At 41.5% G+C, this 20,671-nt stretch overlaps 2 protein-coding genes across 3 annotated transcripts; one reads left to right on the top strand and one right to left on the bottom strand.

Moving 5' to 3' along the window:
* The first annotated feature begins 4,470 nt into the window (after positions 1-4,470).
* On the top strand, positions 4,471-12,605 carry hexb (hexosaminidase B (beta polypeptide)). 2 transcript variants are annotated; one of them, XM_061080555.1, is made up of 14 exons: positions 4,471-4,777; positions 4,868-5,019; positions 6,313-6,378; positions 7,168-7,214; positions 7,323-7,433; positions 7,535-7,636; positions 7,719-7,851; positions 7,985-8,165; positions 8,249-8,335; positions 8,430-8,502; positions 10,835-11,015; positions 11,371-11,461; positions 12,019-12,123; positions 12,250-12,605. In XM_061080555.1, exons 1-14 carry the CDS (start codon positions 4,509-4,511, stop codon positions 12,311-12,313), a joined length of 1,662 nt encoding a protein of 553 aa, XP_060936538.1. In that variant the 5' UTR covers positions 4,471-4,508; the 3' UTR covers positions 12,314-12,605. The 2 variants fall into 2 exon arrangements, with proteins under 2 accessions (XP_060936538.1, XP_060936613.1); XM_061080630.1 differs by lacking the exon at positions 10,835-11,015 and adding an exon at positions 10,108-10,282 and having other exon boundaries at positions 4,472-4,777.
* Positions 12,543-20,544, bottom strand: gfm2 (GTP dependent ribosome recycling factor mitochondrial 2). The gene is made up of 20 exons (XM_061080439.1): positions 20,295-20,544; positions 20,139-20,202; positions 18,758-18,803; positions 18,583-18,680; positions 18,355-18,480; positions 18,176-18,264; positions 17,969-18,057; positions 17,831-17,891; positions 17,062-17,247; positions 16,885-16,965; positions 16,646-16,794; positions 15,963-16,103; positions 15,760-15,859; positions 15,490-15,676; positions 15,317-15,393; positions 15,087-15,225; positions 13,948-14,133; positions 13,303-13,418; positions 13,028-13,210; positions 12,543-12,946 (listed from the first exon to the last, which is right to left on the bottom strand). Exons 1-20 carry the CDS (start codon positions 20,334-20,336, stop codon positions 12,818-12,820), a joined length of 2,289 nt encoding a protein of 762 aa, XP_060936422.1. The 5' UTR covers positions 20,337-20,544; the 3' UTR covers positions 12,543-12,817.
* Positions 20,545-20,671: the final 127 nt, after the last annotated feature.

Raw genomic sequence — 20,671 nt, 5'->3', positions numbered from 1 at the left:
GCTTAAGCATTGACATGTACCCTATGTAACCACATGCTGAGGCGATGCACGCTGCAAGAGCTGTGATTGGTCCACTTGTTGCAATAGCGTTTCCAGCAAACAGTATTTCCGAAAATCTCCTAGGAATTTAAACCTACCCTTGATCTAAACCTGACCTTAACCATACCCCAACCATAGTTACACTTGCCCATCCCTTACACTTACCCTAACCTTTATCTAGAGCTAACCTGAGCCTAAACCTAACCCTAACAAAATGTACAACTTGCCTAATTATCAAACGTACTCGTTTTTAACCGAAACCCAATCTTTACCGAAACCAAACCTTAACCAAAAACATACACTTTCCTTAACCTGTCCTGAACCTAAACGTAGCCTAACTTTTGAACATGTCTTCACCTTATGCGTTGATTTTGGGTTACTTGTTTTTGCCCCATACACATACACACATTCTTGTACTTATATCTTTGAAAGGACACTCAGAACCATCAAAACGAATTGCCTAACCCTTTCCATATTCTTACCCTTACCTAAACTTAACGCTTACCCTAACCCTAAAACCAAGTCGTAACCCTCAAACAGCTCTTTGAAAAGTGATGACCGTTTAAAATCTCTTCTTTATCTTCGTTCGGTTTATTGGCGGGTGGCAACCAACATCAGGGTGCATTACGACTATCAACTGTGTCTTGTTCTTCCTCTTTGTTCCATCCACTGTCATACTTTTGTCTCTCTCTTGTCAAATTTGTCCTTTTTTAGTTGTCTTTTACTTCAACTTCCTCTTCGTGGTAGTCACATTTGAACCCACTCAGTCATTTGACTGAGGCTGCCTTGATAGGTTTCTTTAATTTGTTTCAATAAAAGTGGCAGAATTAGGGTTTTGTTTACAAAGGCCTTAACCCATCTCTAGTTCTTTGTCCTACTGTGTTTCTTCCCTAGTATGGCACTACACTTGTTGTTGTTGCATACAACAGTATAAGACCCTTTGGATTGGATCAGCAATCCGGGCTTCTCTGGAGGACAGCTTCGCACCCGTTGGGAGGAATTAGGTTTTCCAAGAGGGACCTTCTGTCCTTTCCTCGGTATCCAGATCACGAGTCCAATCCCATCCTCGTCGCCAAGTTTTGTGGTGGAAATATTTTGTTTGGCAAATAGAATAAGAATTCTCAGATCGGCCTGTGTTTTGTGAATTTATTCAAGCAGGAAATGCAACAGAGAATATAACAGAAAATAGCAAAGAATATATATCTAAGAAAATAAATTACATTAGACTTCTTAGTGTTGTTTTATGATCAGCTATAAGGTTCTACGTTTTGTTTTTAGAAAAAATAAAAATGTTTTAGCTGCCACTAGACCTTGGTCATGGAGGTGAAGTCATATGCTAATGTACTTCAATATTCAAATGAATTTTAAGTATCAATGCATAAAAGTGTAAAAGGTTATTGAGTTATTCTGGGAACACATCAGTAAGTACGAAAGAAAAATTAGACACTTTGTTAAGGCGTCAAGTAAAGAATGAAATTAGCATTATTATTCTTACTTAATTGTTCTATCAGCTTTATATTTAATATTATTGATTGGCAAGAATGTGTGGCAAATATTGGAGAAAGGGAAACTAGAGTGAATTTTTTGTGAAGAGTCACAAGCCAAAAATGTTGGGAAACACTGGTTTCATCTGTTTTTTATATAGCTGTCTGATGTTTTTACGCAACATTTAAATCAGGACATACTCAAGTATGTGAATAACTTGAATACAGTACTTAGCTGTTCTTAGTTACTGCTTTTAAGATTCACGGTGACAATAGGATACAGTTGTTGTATACACTAGTTGTAAATAAGTATTTGATCAAGTAAGAGCAAACCTACCACTTAACGCCACAGACACAGTGTAGGTCGTTTATGATTATAAAGACACTGCAGCGTTTGGTTGGGGTAGTTGGGAACGATGAGTTAATTTTCCTTCCTGGATATCATGTGTGAGTCACATCTGCAGACCTTGTTGATCATATCAACTCTTTAGCAGAACCTTGAGAAAATGGCAATGTTTATTTTTATGTCCAGTGCATGAGTGGTTATTATATACTTGCATTTGATTTCTTTCCCCATCAACTGTTTATGAAGACAACGTTACGCAGTTACTGTAGCGTCATGAGTAGGACAATGCAGCAGACCGATCCTGAGAGAAGTGTGTTTGGGTGTGAAGAAAAATTGCAAATGGTTCATATATGTGATGTGAGCGACACCTAGTGGAAAAATGGCTCATCACTGGGAGCCGTTCTACTTATGTTATGATCAGAAAAGTGTGAAATTCTTAAGTGGGGCTTTCATGAACTAATTCCTAGTTTATTTTCTGCAGGAAAACTGAGCATTGTAACTGCAACATAATTTTACATTTTTTATTAATTTTAATTTTATTATCATTAAGTTAAACGGCTACAATAATAATATAATGATAATAAGCAGGAGTAAGAATCGGCTGGGGAAACTACAAATACAAATCATAATGGCATAAATTCATAAGAATAACAGGCATATTATAGATACATCAGCTACAAATTTAATTAAATTTTGAGTTCTGTGAAAATCATAGACTGTATGGTGAAAACAGATTCAATCAGGGTAACATGATTTTAACTTCTAAATTATCAATCAATTAGTTGAAAGCTCAATTCAGGATGTATAATTACTATTTAGTAACTGAAGCTAAAATACTAATAGAAATAAATAACTAAATTAAAATGAACTATTATATAGTTTTCATATATTATCTTATAGACCAGGGATAGGCCGATGGTTGGGAGAGGTGGCAACATACATGTATATGTCAATGGAAAAGTTAATCTTTATTGTTAAAGGTCACCAAAAAGCCTTTGAGGAAGTATGGCGGCCTTTCATTTCCTATTTTAAATGTATTGTTGTTAGTAATCTTATGGATCCAGAGGATGATTGACAGATGATATAAAGAGAGTCGTTGGTGTGGATATATTTACATATTATATTAAGAAGCAGAGACTTTCTATTTCGCTGTTTTTTTATCACTTATGTGTACTGTCAGTCGTCACATATTTGTGTGTGATTATGTGCTTCGGATTGTCATTATTATTTTATTTTTGTTCTTTTTTTTATGATAAGTTGGGGGTGGGTGGGAAACGTTGATAAAATTATTATTATTAATTAATTATTAATGTACTGATAGTGTAGTGCGTGTGTGTGTGTGTGGGGGGGGGTTCAAGGGGAAATGTTGTGTCTCCAATATTGTCAAACTAGTTTATTATATGTGGAAAATCAATAAAAAGATGTGGTGGGGGGGAGGCGACAGATCAGTCAAATCAAACGTTCAATAGCTACATTTTGTTGAGAAAATATAACAGTTGACCACAATATAATCATGTTTATTTCCCCTTTGATTGATCATGACTGAATACCTTACAATCTAGTCTTGATCATGCTGTTTCTCGTACTACTGAATGAATCTTGGCCTGATTGCTTTAAAGGGACTCTTACCTTTGTTGCATTTGAGAATTACAGCACATTCAAATCATCCCGCCTTCCTCCAATGCCCCACCCCCTCGTTCCCATCCGCGGTGTTTTTTTGAAGAAACTTTATTTACACTTACAACCTACTGCCTCCGCGCACGCACGTGAGTTTTTGTTTACCAAAGCAATGGATTCGGATTCAGAAGCACCGGTAAGTTATATACATTGCCTTGATGACGCGGGCCCGAATGCGCCACAAGAAGCAGACGGAAAACCTGCATGTCCATGCAGCAAACAGACAGGTCTGTCGGCCAATAAGGTCCTTCGGTCCGAAGAATTTTATTGGTTGAAGTTTTCACTAAATATTATGAGAGTGAAATAATTGTTTGTTTTTACTCCTGGTGGGTCTGTCTTGCATTTTAGAGTGTCATTACCTTATTAATACCAATTTAACCTTATCCAAAAAAAGTGTAAAAATGCAACAAAGGTAAGAGTCCCTTTAACTAAGGCATTGTTGTTTTCATGTGATTAGAAGATCTCAACCTTTGACTTTGTAACAAACCCCAACCAGAGTGGGAGGGGTTAGCCAAATGTATAAAGACAAAGAACTGTTTCCCATCTGGGTGCATATTACAAACTAAACTTTGTCGTATGCACCATGCTCTGAGCATTAAAGGTGAGAATACTGTAAGAGAAATGTGTGTCTCGTTTCCTATTTGGTAGAGTGGGATTGTAGATCTATCTATCTAAATAAAGCTAACTTAAGATGTATTGTTTCCTGTTGCAATGAATGGGCCGATGGAGAGAAAGCAGCTCGGTGCACTCGTCCGGCGTTTTGACACACGAGGGCCACCGTAGCTCCCCTCTCGTCAGTAGGGGAGGGGACCATAGATGGGACTGTGTTTTTTACAGTTTAAAACACTTCACCTTTAAATATTTGCGCGGAACTGACTTCCGCTTTAAGCCCCGCCCTGCCCCCCCTCTGACAAAATGTTTTGGTGTGACCAAGTCTTGTGACTCCGCCGCCTTCCGTCAACATGCTCGCCTCCCCGCGGCTCGCTGTCCTGGGGCTGCTCCTCTGCGTCTGCTCCGGACTCCAGCACAACCGGGTCCTGGATGAGGAGGAGGAGGAGCAGGACCGGCCCGTACTGCAGGCTTCCAAGTCCGGCTCCCTGTGGCCTCTGCCGCAGAAAGTGCTGATCTCGCAGGTTCCATTCAAGCTGATCGCCTCCAGCTTTCGATTTGTCGACGCCAAAGAGTCGTCCGCGGGCGCCAGCTGCAGCCTCCTGCAGGACGCGTACCGGAGGTGAGAGGATGGAGGGATCGGTTCACAGGAGACACAACTTGGCCGCTTGACGGATCGACGTGTCTCACCCTCTGTGCCTTTTGTCCACAGGTACTATGAGTACATGTTCGGCAGCTCCAGGAGGCACGGGCAGGGCAGGAGCAGGAAGCCAGGCCGATCCGAGCTGACCGAGCTGCGGGTGTGGATCACCTCACCGCACTCCGACTGTGACGGATACCCCGGTGTCACATCGGACGAGTCATGTGAGTCCCACTCTCTTCCTCATTGAACTCATGTCTCACCACAGTGGCGCAAGCAAGTACAAAGTTCGAGTATTCGTGTGTTTGACTTAAGTTTGTTTACCATTTCCTGAGACTTAATACTGATCTGTAAAGCTGCTTTAGAGATACTGAACACCGGATAATTTTATGGTGTGTATTCACATAGAGCTTTTCTAGTCCCGATGACCACTCAAAGCGCTTGTTTACAGCACTGAGTATCACTATTCACACACATCCATACACTGCATCTATGTGCTGAGCCTCAGTCTCTGTGGTCAAATCACAGAAATTCTACTGCGCGCATATACTGACATTTATGGTAAACGCATCCAAAGCGTTTTTTCAAAATAAACTGTTGACATGGAGCATATACAAAATACATAATTGAAAAGGAAATGGATTGGATTATATTCACAAGAAGTATTAACGTCTCAAGTGGCATTTTTATGAATAGCAACATGAATTTAGAGATTTTACAAAATAAAAGTCACACATTTTTAGCTTCAAGTAGCTAATTTCTGGATATTTCAAAGTACTGTAAAAACACTTTGCTCAATAAGTTCAGAGAGAGACTGATATTCCTGTGTTCAGGACCTCTCTGACTTTCAATATACTGAAGATCAAACATATTTACTGTATAGATTTGGAGATTTTTCAAAGTAAAGTCCAACATGTGTACAATCAAATCAGTTGATTCCTGGATATTTCAAAGTTCTATAAAAACACTTTGCTCAATAAGTTCAGAGTTATACAAGTCAGACGTATTAGGCTGCATTTGTTTTAGCTGCGTGTATCTCAACCGCTCAGACTTAAAATAAATAAATTAGCTACATCTAAAGTAGAGGCAAAGTAAAGTGTAGTATCACCTCAGCCAATAGTGTTATTACACATTGATACAAGTATTCAAAATGTAATTTTATATAAATATAAACACTCGGTTGCCATGTGTACTTTTCCCTTTGCTACTTCAAGAACATTATTTACTTTTTCTGAAGCATGCATCTTTTTACATTTTGTTGGATTGATGTTACATAACGATGTCGGAGCATCTTTTTGATTCTTCAAACTGCATCTTACAAGCAGAGAAAGGGTATATGCCGTTTGCATGTAGATTTAGAGATCACCTGGACGGCAGATATGAGGATTAGCACGTTAAGTCTAGGACGAACGTTTAAAGCCCCCCCTTAAGACCCTGGCTTTGGTACCACAATGACCCCACCTGCCGAGCTTGGACTAAAAATATGCATGCAATGTATAACTGTGTTGTGTCCACAGATGAGCTGTCTGTGGATCAGCCATTCGCTATCCTGAAAGCACCGACGGTGTGGGGAGCCCTGCATGGTAAGATCTCTTTTGTTATTCAACCATTACACAGCAATTATTTTCCTCTTTTATAATTGGATACAATATTTTTGAATAACCATCAAGTCTGATATGCAGTAATTATTTTTTTCTATTGACTTAATATATCATAAAGCCGGGCTTCAGCACCACTAAAGCTCACTAGTTACCACTTAGTATTTATCCATTGTATCAGATTTAATGTAAAAACCCAAGAGTGGTGTTGATCCTATCATGTATCTCTCAAAAAGAAAATTAATTAATGATACGATTCAAATGAAACTCACTTGTCACGATATCAGATTTTTGTTACATTACTATCAGGACATAAGAATTCAAGATAACAATGCAATCATATAACGACTCAATAGATCCTGATTTTTATTTGGATCAGCAACAAATTCCACACACATTTATACCAAGATCCATGAATTATTCTGAGAAATCAACAAAAATGTTAAATAACCTTATTAAACAATATTAAAGAAAGGGGGACATTTTTGGGGGGATCGTCCCCCTGATCTGGATCTGCTCCAAAAATGTAATATGTTCTTTCCTGACTCGTACCACATCCTTTCAATTTTGTGATAATTCCATCTAGTTTTTGGGTTACTCTGCTAACTAATAGACGGACAGATAAACAATTAAATGCAAACCACAACATAGCCTCCATGATAATGATAATTTGCTGGTGTGGTGAAACTTGGATTCTGTGGCATTATGTGTTATGTGACAATGTGGTGCAAACTCGCTGCTTATAAATTTAAAATTACAGTTTGTGTTTTTAAGGTCTGGAAACATTCAGCCAGTTGTTGTATGAAGATGAATATGGAGCCGTAAGTTTCAACATGACTGCAATCTAACTGGCAGTTGACATTCAAACTCACTCGGCTGTGCTGTATCACATGAGCCTGCTTTTAACTCCATTCACCCTGTGTTTTCAGAAAAGCATCAATATCACAGCAATCAGTGACTTCCCCAGATTCGCCCACAGAGGCATCTTGCTGGACAGCTCTCGGCACTTCCTGCCCATCAAAGTCATCTTGGCTAACCTGGTGCGTCAGCGAGAGCTGCATACTTCCTTTTTTCCCCTAACTTTATATGTGATCTATTATGTCAATACATCAACACACTCTTTCTGTGTTCATTCGTACAGGAAACGATGGCGATGAACAAATTTAATGTTTTCCACTGGCACATTGTGGATGATCCATCCTTCCCTTACCTGAGCCGAACGTTCCCACAGCTGAGCCAGAAGGTCAGTGAGACTAGTTATTATAATTTTTGTTAATAGTAGGACACTGTAAGAATAAGAAGCTCATTGGCTAAATTGTTCACAGGGAGCGTACCACCCATACACTCATGTGTATACACCTGCTGATGTGAAGATGGTGATTGAGTTCGCCCGCCTGAGAGGCATTCGCGTCGTCCCGGAGTTTGATACCCCAGGACACACACAGTCATGGGGCAAAGGTGAGTTTTGCAAGAAGTAGATGAAGGAAATTATTTGAGTCAGCCCCCATTTCCCCCCTTTTTTGTATGTATCATTTTAATAAAAGTTTGAAGAACATGAAGAAATTAATTCAGTCTCCATCATTCCCGTTAGGTCAACCCGATCTACTCACACCCTGCTACTCTGGCTCCAAACCCTCCGGATCCTTCGGGCCGGTGAACCCCATCCTGAACACTACATATGACTTCATGAAGCAGTTCTTCACAGAGATAAGCTCCGTGTTCCCCGATGCCTACGTTCACCTCGGGGGGGATGAGGTGGACTTCAGCTGCTGGTGAGACACGATATTGGAAACGTCTCCGCATTCGAGACTCGACAGCCGTGAATGCTGGCTGATGTTTGTCCTTTGCCCTGCAGGAAGTCCAACCCGAACATTACGAAGTTCATGGTTCAGCAAGGCTTCGGACTAGACTACAGCAAACTGGAGTCCTTCTACATCCAAAAGTGTGTTTCTCATTCGTACACAAGTAAACTGCTTGTGCTCTAGGTTTTATTCCTTATTCCCTATTCCTTTTTTCCCCCTTGTTTTATTTGACAGACTCTTGGATATCGTCACCACTACCAAAAAGGGCTACATGATCTGGCAGGAGGTCTTTGACAATGGGGTTAAGGTAAAAGAGAAATTGTGTGTAATTCTATAACAAAAAGAGTATTTCCGTGTAAAAACAAACAGAGCTGTGTCCAATCCAGGGGCTGCTTCCTACAAAGGCTAGGAGTAGAAGCGAAGAAAATGCCAAACCAAAATAAGATGTGTGGTCTACTGTTACTTTGAACGCCTCACCTGGCTGCCCACGTTAAAACGCTCTTTAGCTACAGTAACTTGCTACAATTAATCCTGGAATAGTTTGGCCCTGAGAAGGATTCAGCAGATGAATACTTTGTTGTTGGGAATGGATTTATCAGCAACGTATAAAGGAGCCTTTGAAACAGGAGACAGCGTAGTCATGCTGATGTCACGCTGTCAGTTTTTCAAATGGAGCATGCATCCCTTGAATTGAGACACAGCTCAAGATGTATCAACATTTTTTGGGGGTTATTTGTGTGTTGTGTATTTATCCTGTGTTAGAATAGTTTGACATTTTGGGAAACGGTTTTACTTTCTTGCCAAAAGTTGGATACAAAAATCTACGACTCGTGTCTAAACACAATAATGACACTGAGTCAGCAGCCGAAAAAAAAATGTGCAAAGGCTAATAGAGGAGCTGAAGAGCCATTGTGACTGTCGAAGGGCAACACAAGTTTAATATGAGATCATTATCCAAATGACAAAACCTACAGGTGGGCTCGTGATGATGTTTCTAACATATGACACTGTGTCACCCTTCTAAACTTGTTCTTCCTGCGCTTGACCTCTCTTGATCTCCCTCTCTGCACTGACACATACACAATCGCTGTGCTCAACCTTTATATATACGGACTATGTGCTTAACTAAAGAAACAGCATATAAACAGCTTATAACTTACTCATGTAGGAAAGAGCTCAGGAGGAACCCATCTCTGTGAATCTCTGAACCTAAACCTGATTTTCTAACAATTACCAAAACCGTTTTTTCTTACAATGGCTTCCCAGCTTACGTAAAAATGTTTCCTGTTCAACTGGAACCCTATCAACTCTGGTTTTTCGGGTGTGACATCCTTATTAGGGCCGGGCTCCGAGGAATAATGGAACACGGCACAAGATCTGATTCACTGAGACAGTGTGAACAGCACAAATCACACTGAATCTGATATATTCGATTTCGGCAATTTTCATATGTGGTTCCAAATCAGATGTAGATCAGATTTCTTTGAACGCAAACCCAGTCTGAACAGCCATTTGACCCAACATTAAGTCACTCCACATAATTATGTGCAAGCGAATTCTTGTTGAGAGGCGCTGACAGGTGTAGTTAAAAATAGCCTCCGACATCCTGAAAGTTTGGATGAAATCTGTTTCATTGAAGCCATTCATGTCACAATCCCACATACAGCTCTGTATGGAAGTAGCAGCCAAAAATACACATCTAAACTCTCAGCTTTCCTTCTCTTCGCCTCCACCTCATCTGCTCCACTGCATAAAATAGAGAAGATCTGAATTGAGCACAAAGGCTTGTATTGTGAACGTGTGAACATATTTCCCAAAATGTTGACCTTTTTGTTTTTACCTTTTTAACGAGTACCAACGACTCTTGTAGTATGTAACCTAAAAACAGCAGTTTGGCCTGTAACAATTCCAGCTAAGGCCAGATACAGTAGTTCATGTGTGGATCGGCAGCGGCTCTAACGAGGAGATGAGCAGGGTGACATCAGCAGGATACCAAACCATCCTCTCCGCCCCGTGGTACTTAGATTATATTAGCTACGCACAGGACTGGCAGAAGTACTACAAGGCTGAGCCACTCAACTTCAACGGTTGGTTTTCTTTTTTCTTTATATACGTCGTGTCAAATCAGCCCTTTTGATTTAGGAACTATCTGGATATCAACAGGCTTACAAGGTTGCACAGGTTGGACAAGGATAGAGAGTCAGAGACGGACCTGCAGTGAACCCGGGGCAGGTGGTTTCAGATTGTGTCTGTTTATGGGCCGAAGTAGTTCACCACAGTGCAGGACCAAGCCAGGTGTATTTCAAACAATAGTCCAATACACTGAAGGCTCAAATGAACCGAGAGCAAACAATGTGGCATGGCGAGTATGTTCACATTTCCCTTGTGTGAGTGGGGGACTGGAACCCATGACAATCATAAGGCAAAATAAGTCGGGTTTGGTCCTCCATGTAAACGGACCAAGGCGAAAGCTGGACTTAACCAGATTCTTCCTCTAAAGGTCATAAAGCAGAGCTTGTTCTGCAAAATGAACAAGCAAAAGTAAAAAGGCTCGGGACATTTCCGTCCTCGTGCCTCCTTCCTTCCAATTTCTGTTCATCTCGCCAATACTAATACATGCATGTATGTGTGCTGTGTAGCTGAAACCAGACACACTTATCCACGTTTGGAAAGGGACGCAGAAGCAATACCAGGAAGAGATGGCACATATTACGTCATCAGGGTACCAGACCCTACTGTCCACTCCCTGGTACCTGAACCGTATCTCCTACGGACAGGACTGGCTGGTCGCTTACAAGGCTGACCCCCAGGATTTCAAGGGTTTGTGTCTGCATGATCTGTTCAGCAAGAGTTTGTCGTCCTATCCATGTTGCAACATTGCTTTTTGTAGTATTTACATGAGGGATTTTGGAGTTCGCCTCAGTCATACGATTGTTTTATTGCTCTGTTTAACTCTAGACAGATCTGAAATGTCTTACAGTCGTCACTCTTGTGCAAATACGTGTAAGCCTGTTGAATGATCAGAGGGAACGCATGCCAATAAATCACCACACCATTGTAATTCAGTTAAATTAAGCATGGTATTTCTTTTTCTTTCTAATCAAGTGGAGTTTTTAGTTTCTCTGAATGTTGGTAGTGCTGCCTGACCTCATTAAATGTTACATTTTGAAAACAGGAACCGAGGCGCAGAAGAAACTTGTGATCGGTGGAGAAGCTTGTTTGTGGGGAGAATACGTGGACGCCACCAACCTCACACCCAGACTCTGGTAAGGCTCATGTGCTTCCTTTCAAATGTGTGAGATTTTAAACAATACTGCAGCGGCCAACAACCATTAAGATGTAGTGGAGAAGCGTTGCCCTGAGCAGGGAATGAAGCCACAACTCCCCCCTTTGGTTCCAAAACCAGGGTTGGGACCTCTTCACCGATTTACAAGACACTTTTGACATTTTTGATTTTAAATAAAAGGCCAAAACAAATAGAAATTTTAGGTGTGAGACAAATGTATCTCAAGATTAATCTGCCTTTCATTATCTTTGTCCCCACATGACATCAGTTACAAAAGGTCTATTTACAACATCACAGGAAACACTGACATGTGCTCAAATCACTATCCTTGGTGATCGAAGGTCACAAGACTCTGTTGCTGAGAAGATTGGAAACTGTTGTAATCAATGTGTTATAATAAGAGCTTCTTTGCTCTTTGTTTTGGTAGCCGGGTTCCACATATCTTGTTTAACCTTTAATTAACTCTAATCCGATAAATAATGTACCTTGAACCTTCACATCACGTCAGACTGATTTTCTTTTGTCCATCACTCCCAGGCCTCGTGCCAGTGCAGTAGCAGAGCGGCTGTGGAGCGCCAAGAACGTGACGGACATCAACGATGCCTACAACAGACTGTCCGTGCACCGCTGTCGGATGGTGGAGTAAGTATCTGCAGCCTCTTTTTAAACTAGTCATTGGTTTGCCAAATCATCATCTAACTAATACCTGTTAGAGTCTCGTGTGAACCATACTTTATAAAAAACATTTCCTTTTTCTTTTTGCATCAGGCGCGGGATCCCAGCTGAGCCGTTGTTCTACAGCTACTGTCGCCATGAGTACAGAGGTATCTGACGGGAGGGGAGAAGCTGACCACGGGGACGGAAAAGGGAAAATGAATCAAATCGATATGCAATCCGCTTCATGCCTGCATTTTAAACTGAGAAATCAAATCTGGAACACGCTTTTGTTGAGACCCTGATATGACACTGATACATCGAGACACATTGCCTTTCCAATCTGCTCTACAGAACGCTCGATCAAACCTAATGATATCAAACTACAACCCAAATTAGCAACTGCATTCTTTTATTTTTTTTAATGAATGTTTGTACAACTGATTGTGAATAAAATGCTGACATTTTAAGTGCTAGTCTGTTGTTTTATTAAAAAACTGTTATTGGTTGCACATTTACTTACACATATAATAATTAATTACACATATATTCACACTCTAATAATATTTTACTCAAGACAAATGTGATAATCGTGGAAAAGTCTGTTTGGGCAGCAGCTGTTCCTCTGCCCCAAAAGCCTATTGGTCCCATTCCTGATCCATTACAGCGTTGCCAACATGAATCACAACAGGCCGGACATTCTTTTGAGAAGGATGTTCTGGTCCTGAGAGTTCATTGCCTCGTAAGTGTCCAGCGCCAGAGAGAAAGTGGCGTTGCCGGATGTTATTGTTCGCAGGATGGTGGAGTAGCCCTTCAGCAGGAAACAACAGAATTTAAGATAAATGACACTGAAAACCTTCGGGAGAAAAGTTCGAGTCAGATCTGATCTCACCATCATTTCTGCCAAGGGCACGGTTGCTAGCAGCAGCTTGTGGTCGTGACGACTCTGGATGTCGCTGACGGTGCCTCGTCTTTGGGCCAAGTCCCCCAGCACGGAGCTGAGATGCTCTTCGTCCACCGTCATCTCCAGGGACATGACTGGCTCCAGGACCTGACCTCCTGCCAGCCTCAGGGCCTGCAGCCAAACACACACGCACAACTGTAGCTCATCTATTGCCAACCCTGTTAGTTGGCATCCGTATGACCTGAGAGCCTGTGATGCTTTACCTTCAGCATGCAGCGGGACACACAGGCGGACACCATGGCTGGAGACGTCCCTGGTTCCATGTGGACATTCTGGATCAGCGTAGTTACGCCCTGTAGAGGATAACCTAGCAATGGACCTGGAGGTGTAAGCAGACAGTACAAACAAAGAGTGAGTGAAACACACACCGACTACTGCAGTCAGATCAGTGCAAGGTTTACTGACACACCCCCCCCCCCTTCTTTACAGGCACGGAATAAGGATTCTCACTCAGCTTCTTACTATGAGCGATGGTGTTCATCATGAACACAATGTTCTTACCAAGTTTGAACAGTTCTGTTTATTTAAAGTGTGTGATGACTGCTCTGTGTGGTTGAGCTGTCATGTTGTTTACACTGTTTAAGTGTACTTGTCTTGTAAAAACTATAACACCCATACAGCCCTCTGAAACAACATTTATTTTTCTGTGTTTAACTATATTGTTCAGAATCAGAATCAGAATTCTTTTAATTGCCAAGTATATATTCACATACAGGAAATTGCTTTGGTGTGGTTTATTTAGCCATTTATATTTAATGTTATTGAGAGATACATTTAAATTGAGTTTTCAGCATTGGTTTCCGGGGCCTTTTTAAAAAACAACAACAAATGAGTGGAGTCAGTGTCACCTTGAAGATATGAGCTGTGCACTCCATTCTCCACCGCATCTTTCAGCTCTTTTGATAGTTGCCCCTCGACCTCCTTTGTGAATGCTAGGTCACATGAGGCAGTGGTAGAGGAGGCGTCCACAGGTCCGACCTCCAGCTCCACTGTCACAACATGTCTTCTCTCGCCGACTGTCCGGTCCAGTGTATCTACATCATCAGCAGTGAGGAAAATCAATACAGGAACAGAATCTGGTCGACAAGAATCACTTCTCAAACAACATCACTGTCTTGTGATCAGGTGTCTTGCAGTCGCTGACAGGCAACAGGAAGTCGCACACTACACAATCTTTCACCAGGAGAAACCTGTCTGGTCTCCAGACGACGTTTACTTATGACAACACGTGAGAAGAGACATGGTGGGTAAGATTGATCTGTCTGCTCTTTAGTTTCATCCTGCTACAGAATGAATAGAAATATATACGAATAGCAAATTGTGATAATTAGATAGATAGATAGATTACTTTATTCATCCCCGAAGGGAAATTAAGTCGTCATAGCAGCCGGTATATTTGAATACAATAAAATACAATACAATAGAATAAAATATTGAGGTAGAAAGAATAAAAACAGAAACACAAGATAAATAGGTAGATAAGGTGCAGTGGCAAGATGATGGTAATATTACTGATGATATGATGGTAATGTTATTGTTAGACAGTATATAAAAATAGTACAGTATATATAGTCTATAATATAACATAATATATATTTATATATGATAGTAATTATACCAATATAATAGCAGTATATAGTAATAATGGCAGCAACAGTATATATAATAATAATAGTAATTACTCTAGACTTTGCCATTAACTATGCAATAACAGAATTAAATGGTTAGGTCCAGATTGGCTGTAGTTGTCAATGGTTTGTGTAGATATTTAGCCTGCATGAAATGTAATTGGGGGATGCGAGCCTCTCAAATCTTGTCTTGGAAGAGTTCCCACACAGCGATCTGTGACTGTTGGTCGACCGCCTATTTGGCTCCAATCTGGGGCTTTTTCAGCGAGTTCCAAAATTTGTCAGCGAGTAGAAAATCAGGCTAAACCCATGTTGTGTGAACGAGGCATAGTGCAACGATTAAGAAATATTTGCTGTACCTGTAGTTGAGGCCTCGTGGAGAACGGTCTCTCGGTAAGCCACCTGTAGAGGTCCAAGGTGAGTCTCAATGCCATACTCTCTCCTGATTCGATCGTGGATGATCTCGATGTGCAGCTCTCCCATCCCACACAAAACAGTCTGAGGGGGGAGAGGGAAGGAAATTAAGTTGAGTCATGGTGGCATATGCACTTACTAGAGAACGCCCTTGGTAGTCCAGTGATGGTAATACCTGGCCAGAATCAGGGTCCACCCTAACTTTAAGACTGGGGTCTTCTCTCTGGAGGTTGTTCAGTGCATTCTCAAGATCTTGCAGGATAAATACAACACAAATGTGTGAGTGGCTACGAGGATGTCGTGGTAAAAAGCTGAGCCTTTTGCATGTGTAACCAAACTATCACTGACCAGTCTGTTTGGCCATGGTGGGAGGTTCTATAGTGCAGAAGAAGACAGGTTCAGGGACCTCCACTCCTGAAAGCACCACAGACGCATGTTCCCCGGGCTTCTTCCCTGTGCTATGGTCATTGTGGGCTCTGCGGGCTGCAGCTGCGGCTGAAGCCTTGGATGAGACGATGGTGTCCCCGGTGACTGTCTTGAGTGAAAGCAGGAAAACTTAAATAACCAGAGGAAAATCTTAAATGTAGCAGAGAAGGAACATAGGAAACAACGTTGTACCTGCTTCAGTCCGACAGTCAGTGCAATGTTTCCGGCCGTCATCGAGGGGATCTCTACATGTTGATCGGCAAACGGCACCAGCAGCCGGCTCATCCTCTCGCTGCAGACAACATGATACAAAACTGTTTAATTAACATATCACACGGGTCCAAACCGATTTGTAGGTCAGTCAGGGTTGCATTACTGTATTGAAGGTGACGCACATGCTGTTCCTGTTGATGTTGTGGACGGCGGTCTGTGCTTTCAGAGTTCCAGAGTAAATCCTGAGGAACACCAGAGGACCACGCTGCTTGTCATGGAGGACCTTGAAGGCCAGAGCACAGAGGTCATCTTTGTACCACCGCCTGTGGGATGATGATGAATTTTTTCAACAGTTACAAAAGAGACAAAAATGGCCAAATGATTATAGAAAGATATTTTCAAACAAGCATGTTATATTCACTGAAGGATTATTGCTCTTTTTTAATTTATGTTCCATCCATTTAACGTTAATCGTGATAAAGCACACACCACTACACAAGTTTTTGTGCTCGGAGAAATTCTTTCTAACAAATGTATCCCCATTGAAATTATATTTATGAGAAAAAAACAACCGCAGTTGACTAAATGAGTGAGTATACAGAACACAATAGCAATCACAGCACACTACGGTTAAGGAGTTGGCTTAAAACCTTTCTTTTTGATAAAGCTTATAGAGATAGATCAGGTTTGTCTTGGACCAGCTCTTAGTTATTCTGCTAAAGGCCTTGGCTGTCCGTGGATACATGAAGCTTCTCTGTCCTCCTCTCCCTCTTCATCACATTAACACAACTCCTATGAGGAAAATTGTAGTTTGAAAATATGATCTGTACAACTGTTACAGTTCTGGTCTAAGGCCGTTACTCACACCAGGTCGTGGTGCCGTTCACTGGGGGCCGGCAGGTAGGCAACGATGGCATCTAAAAGAGGTTGAACACCTTTGTTCCTCAACGAGCTCCCACAGAGAACCGGGACGCCTTTACGAGCCAGAGTCACCCGCCGCACAGCCTCTTGTAGCTGGAGACACATTAAAAACGGTTTGCTCTGTTTTCACAAGCAACGGGTGCTGCTTTACAGGCTTACAGAATGGAACTATCCATTACTCACTTTGACTGAAGGAACTGCATCAAAGTTATCACTAAAGTCAGTGAGCAACAGATCAGCAAACTCATCATCCAAATCAGCAACCTGGGAAAGAGAACAAAAATACAAAACTAATATTTGTACATTTCTTCTTCAAGAAGTTGTATCCTGATTGCTGAAGATGATATTGATGATGTGTACCTGTTCAATTAAAGCTGCCCTGGCCTCATTGACCTCCTGCAGGAGTTCGGGCTCATCCGAGTGGTCGAGAGGTTTGTTTTCAAACATTCGTCCATCATCTCCTATCGATCTTGGCTTCCAGATCAGCTTCTGGTTGGTCAACAGGTCCACCACACCCGTGAAGTTCCTGCCGCTGCCAACAGGAATCTACAAGAAAAGATTCATGAGACAAATGAAATTCACAGACATACACTCATTAGGTTTTTTATTTAAAAATACACTGTTACAGTTTGAGTGCTACTTCAAGTCTTTTTTAATTCCCCCCCCCCCCCCCCCCCTATAACTTCTTGTTATTGTTGACATCTGTTTCGAAAAAAAATATGGAAAAACTAAAATCCCAATCACATGATCCCATATGACAGGTGGTGTCCTGAAGAAGTCACAAGGAATGACGTAGTTCCAAAATGTATTTTTCCAGGTAACCGTGCATAATGTGGGACAATGGACACGTCCTTAAGCTTATAAAGATGGAAAACAATTTATGATTTTATGATAGGAAGGATATTGTGAAGTCAGACATTTACATCATACAGTGTAGTATTGCATTACCTTCTGTAGCCATTAACAGTCAAGAAAAGTTCTACAGCTAATTAAGATTAACCAATGATCATGGTGGTATACATAACATCGTGCAGAAGTCAATATGAAATTCCATTATTACAACATAATATATATGTATATACAGACATATGATGCTTTCCATTTTTGCCTTAGTTTTCTGAAGGCCTACCTGCAGGAGGACTGGGTTGGCTTTCAGCTTCTGTCTTATGCTCTCGATGGAAAAATTCAGGCTGAGAGAAAAAAATACAGTTTTTTCAGTTCAACTTTGAGAATAAGTCGTATGTGGTTGAACAGCTGAGTCACTCACTCGGCTTTGGGTTTGTCCATCTTATTCAGGAAACAAACACAGGGGATGTGGTGCTTCTCTGCTTGTCTCCAGACAGTCAGAGTCTGAGCCTGTTTAGGTTCAGGGAAACAGAAGCAACCGTCTTCAGCATACAGCCGATTATAAGATATTGATTTGTTTGTTTGTTTGTTTTTCATAAAAAGGGAAGATGTTCGGCAACAGGCTAACCTCAACACCGGCAGACGCATCGAACACTGCAACAGCTCCGTCAAGAACACGAAGCGCCCGCTCCACCTCAAGAGTGAAGTCAACATGTCCTGCAGTCACACAAAATGACTTGTTTGAGTGGCTCGTTCCCCCTGGGTTATTTCTAATCTCACAAGGATGCTTTCATATAATATGTCTACCTGGGGTGTCTATAAGATTTATTCTATGACTTCTCCAATCGAACGTGACTGCGGCCGACTGTATGGTGATGCCACGCTCCCTCTCTTGAGCCATAAAATCTGTGACCGTGTCGCCATCGTCGACGTCTGAAAGCAACGTGGACAGAAAGGAACTGAGAGACAGAAGCAAACAGGCAGGGTACTGGTTATGAAGAATTATCAATGTTCACATCTGTTTCTCCTGCACACCTCCCAGTGCTCGTGTGTAGCCAGAATAATAAAGCATCCGCTCTGTGGTTGTTGTCTTTCCTGCGTCGATGTGGGCCATGATGCCAATGTTTCGGATCCTGCAAATACAGCAATAACAGGTTTATATGGAGCACAATCTAAAGAGCATTTCAAACAACTGAATGCAGTTACTTACTTGGAAACATCGGGGTTGACCACAGCCCGCAGTGATTTGACGTCATCTATGAACACAAAGTACAATCATGATGATCTGACTGAATCAGTGATGCTGTGTTTGTATTTCTAGTACTGACTTATAGAACTGCTACAATTTTTATTCCATTGTCTTAAAGGTTTAATCATAAAGTAAAAAATGACTAATACATCAGCTCTTGTGTTGTTCAAAACATTCTAAGGAGGATAGGTTCAGTTTCAAACTGCAGATTTCCATTTTGAAGCATCTGTGGAGCGTTCACATATATCGTATGATCGCATGAACCACTTTCCTCGAATTTAACTGTGAAACAATCTGACATAATCATCATGGACACAAATCTCTCAAAGAATGCGCCTCAACTTCTTCGTCAGAGTTGACAATTCCACATCCGCAACCTTGGAGCCTCTCTGCACAATAACTTCAATTTCGATCACCATGTTTATCCTTAAACCAGAACTGCCTTTTCCCATCAATGAAACATAGCCTGTCTACGTCACTCTGAGTCTCTGCTCCTAAAACCCTGATCAATGCCTTCATCACATCTAGAATCCACTGTTGCAATAGCATTCTTTGTGGTGCATCTTCCAAAGTCCTCAAAAACTCTGTTGTTCATCTCCTTACCCACACCCGCTCCTGTGACCACATCGCCCCTTTAGAATCTCCCCTGGCTCCCAGTTCCTCAGTGTATCCCATTCAAAAAACCCTCCTCTCCCCTCAAAACCCTCCACAATCAGGCTCCTTCCTTCCTCATAGAAATGCTCGACTTCCACACCCACCCACGTAGCCTTCACTCCTTTGTCGCAAACTTTGTCTTCATACCACACGGGACCAGGCATCGGACCTGGAGCAACAGAGCTTTCCCATTAGCTGTCCCCTCCATCTGGAACCTTCCCCCTCAACACATCAGAGACTTCACCGACCTGTTCACTTTCAAATCTCTACTCAAAACTCACCTCTTCAGAACTGCATTCAATGTGTGACAATTTTATGTTTTTATCTTTGGTGTGATTTTTGAATCATGTAAATTGTCTTTTAATTTGTATTTTCACATTTACCATGACCACATGTTCTCCTAGTCAGCGATAATCAACTTCCCGTAAATGCTCTGAAAACATCTACATCTACATTTCCCTGGCTACGGGTCAAACCAGACTGCTGATGAAGATCATGTCATATGATCAGAAACCGCAGCTACTAAATGGACCTAGAGGTGCTGGGATTATTCTGTCAACAAAATAAAAGATTTACAGGAACAGAAGTTTTAACAAATAATTGAATGCGATAATTGGAATCAGCTTAAACAACCAATTGATACATTAATTAAAACCTGTCAGTGGATCTGATTATAAAAACAACATACCTGGGAGGAAGCTGTTGTGTCTCCTCACTTGATAACTCACCCTGCACCTTATTAAACATCTCCCCTGTTAAAGACAAGGACCCTGTTATGAAGACAACAGGATTTTGAAGCAACGTGACGCTAACATCACATGTTTGTTCCAGATCCTCGTCTCACCAACAACATCCTGCTGAATGGGCGAAACGTCCTATCACACATGTTTAATATCTGCGTCTCTTCCTAGCTGCTTCCTCGGGATGAAACAAAGCCTCGGGTGAGCCATGGTGGACGAGCATTAGCTCAAATAACAGATACATGTTCTGTTGTGGTAACACAGTGGAAATTAAAAAGAAGGGAGGCGGGAAGAGTGGGAAGTTGTCCTTCAGAACAGAGTCATGTTTAAAGCTGTCAAGAATGTCACGCTCTCATAAGGTCCAGCTCCAAAATAAATCCGTAGGAACTGACGCGTGACGTATAGAGTACCGGGTTCGAAACCAAACTCGGTTCGGTCAGTATTAGCGACTTGAAAATTATTTATTGTCTATAAATAAAAT

The sequence above is a fragment of the Limanda limanda genome, chromosome 1, assembly GCF_963576545.1.
Source record: "Limanda limanda chromosome 1, fLimLim1.1, whole genome shotgun sequence".
Lineage (NCBI taxonomy): Eukaryota > Metazoa > Chordata > Actinopteri > Pleuronectiformes > Pleuronectidae > Limanda > Limanda limanda.
Note: the sequence above shows the minus strand (reverse complement) of the source record. Positions and strands in the feature narration are given on the sequence as shown.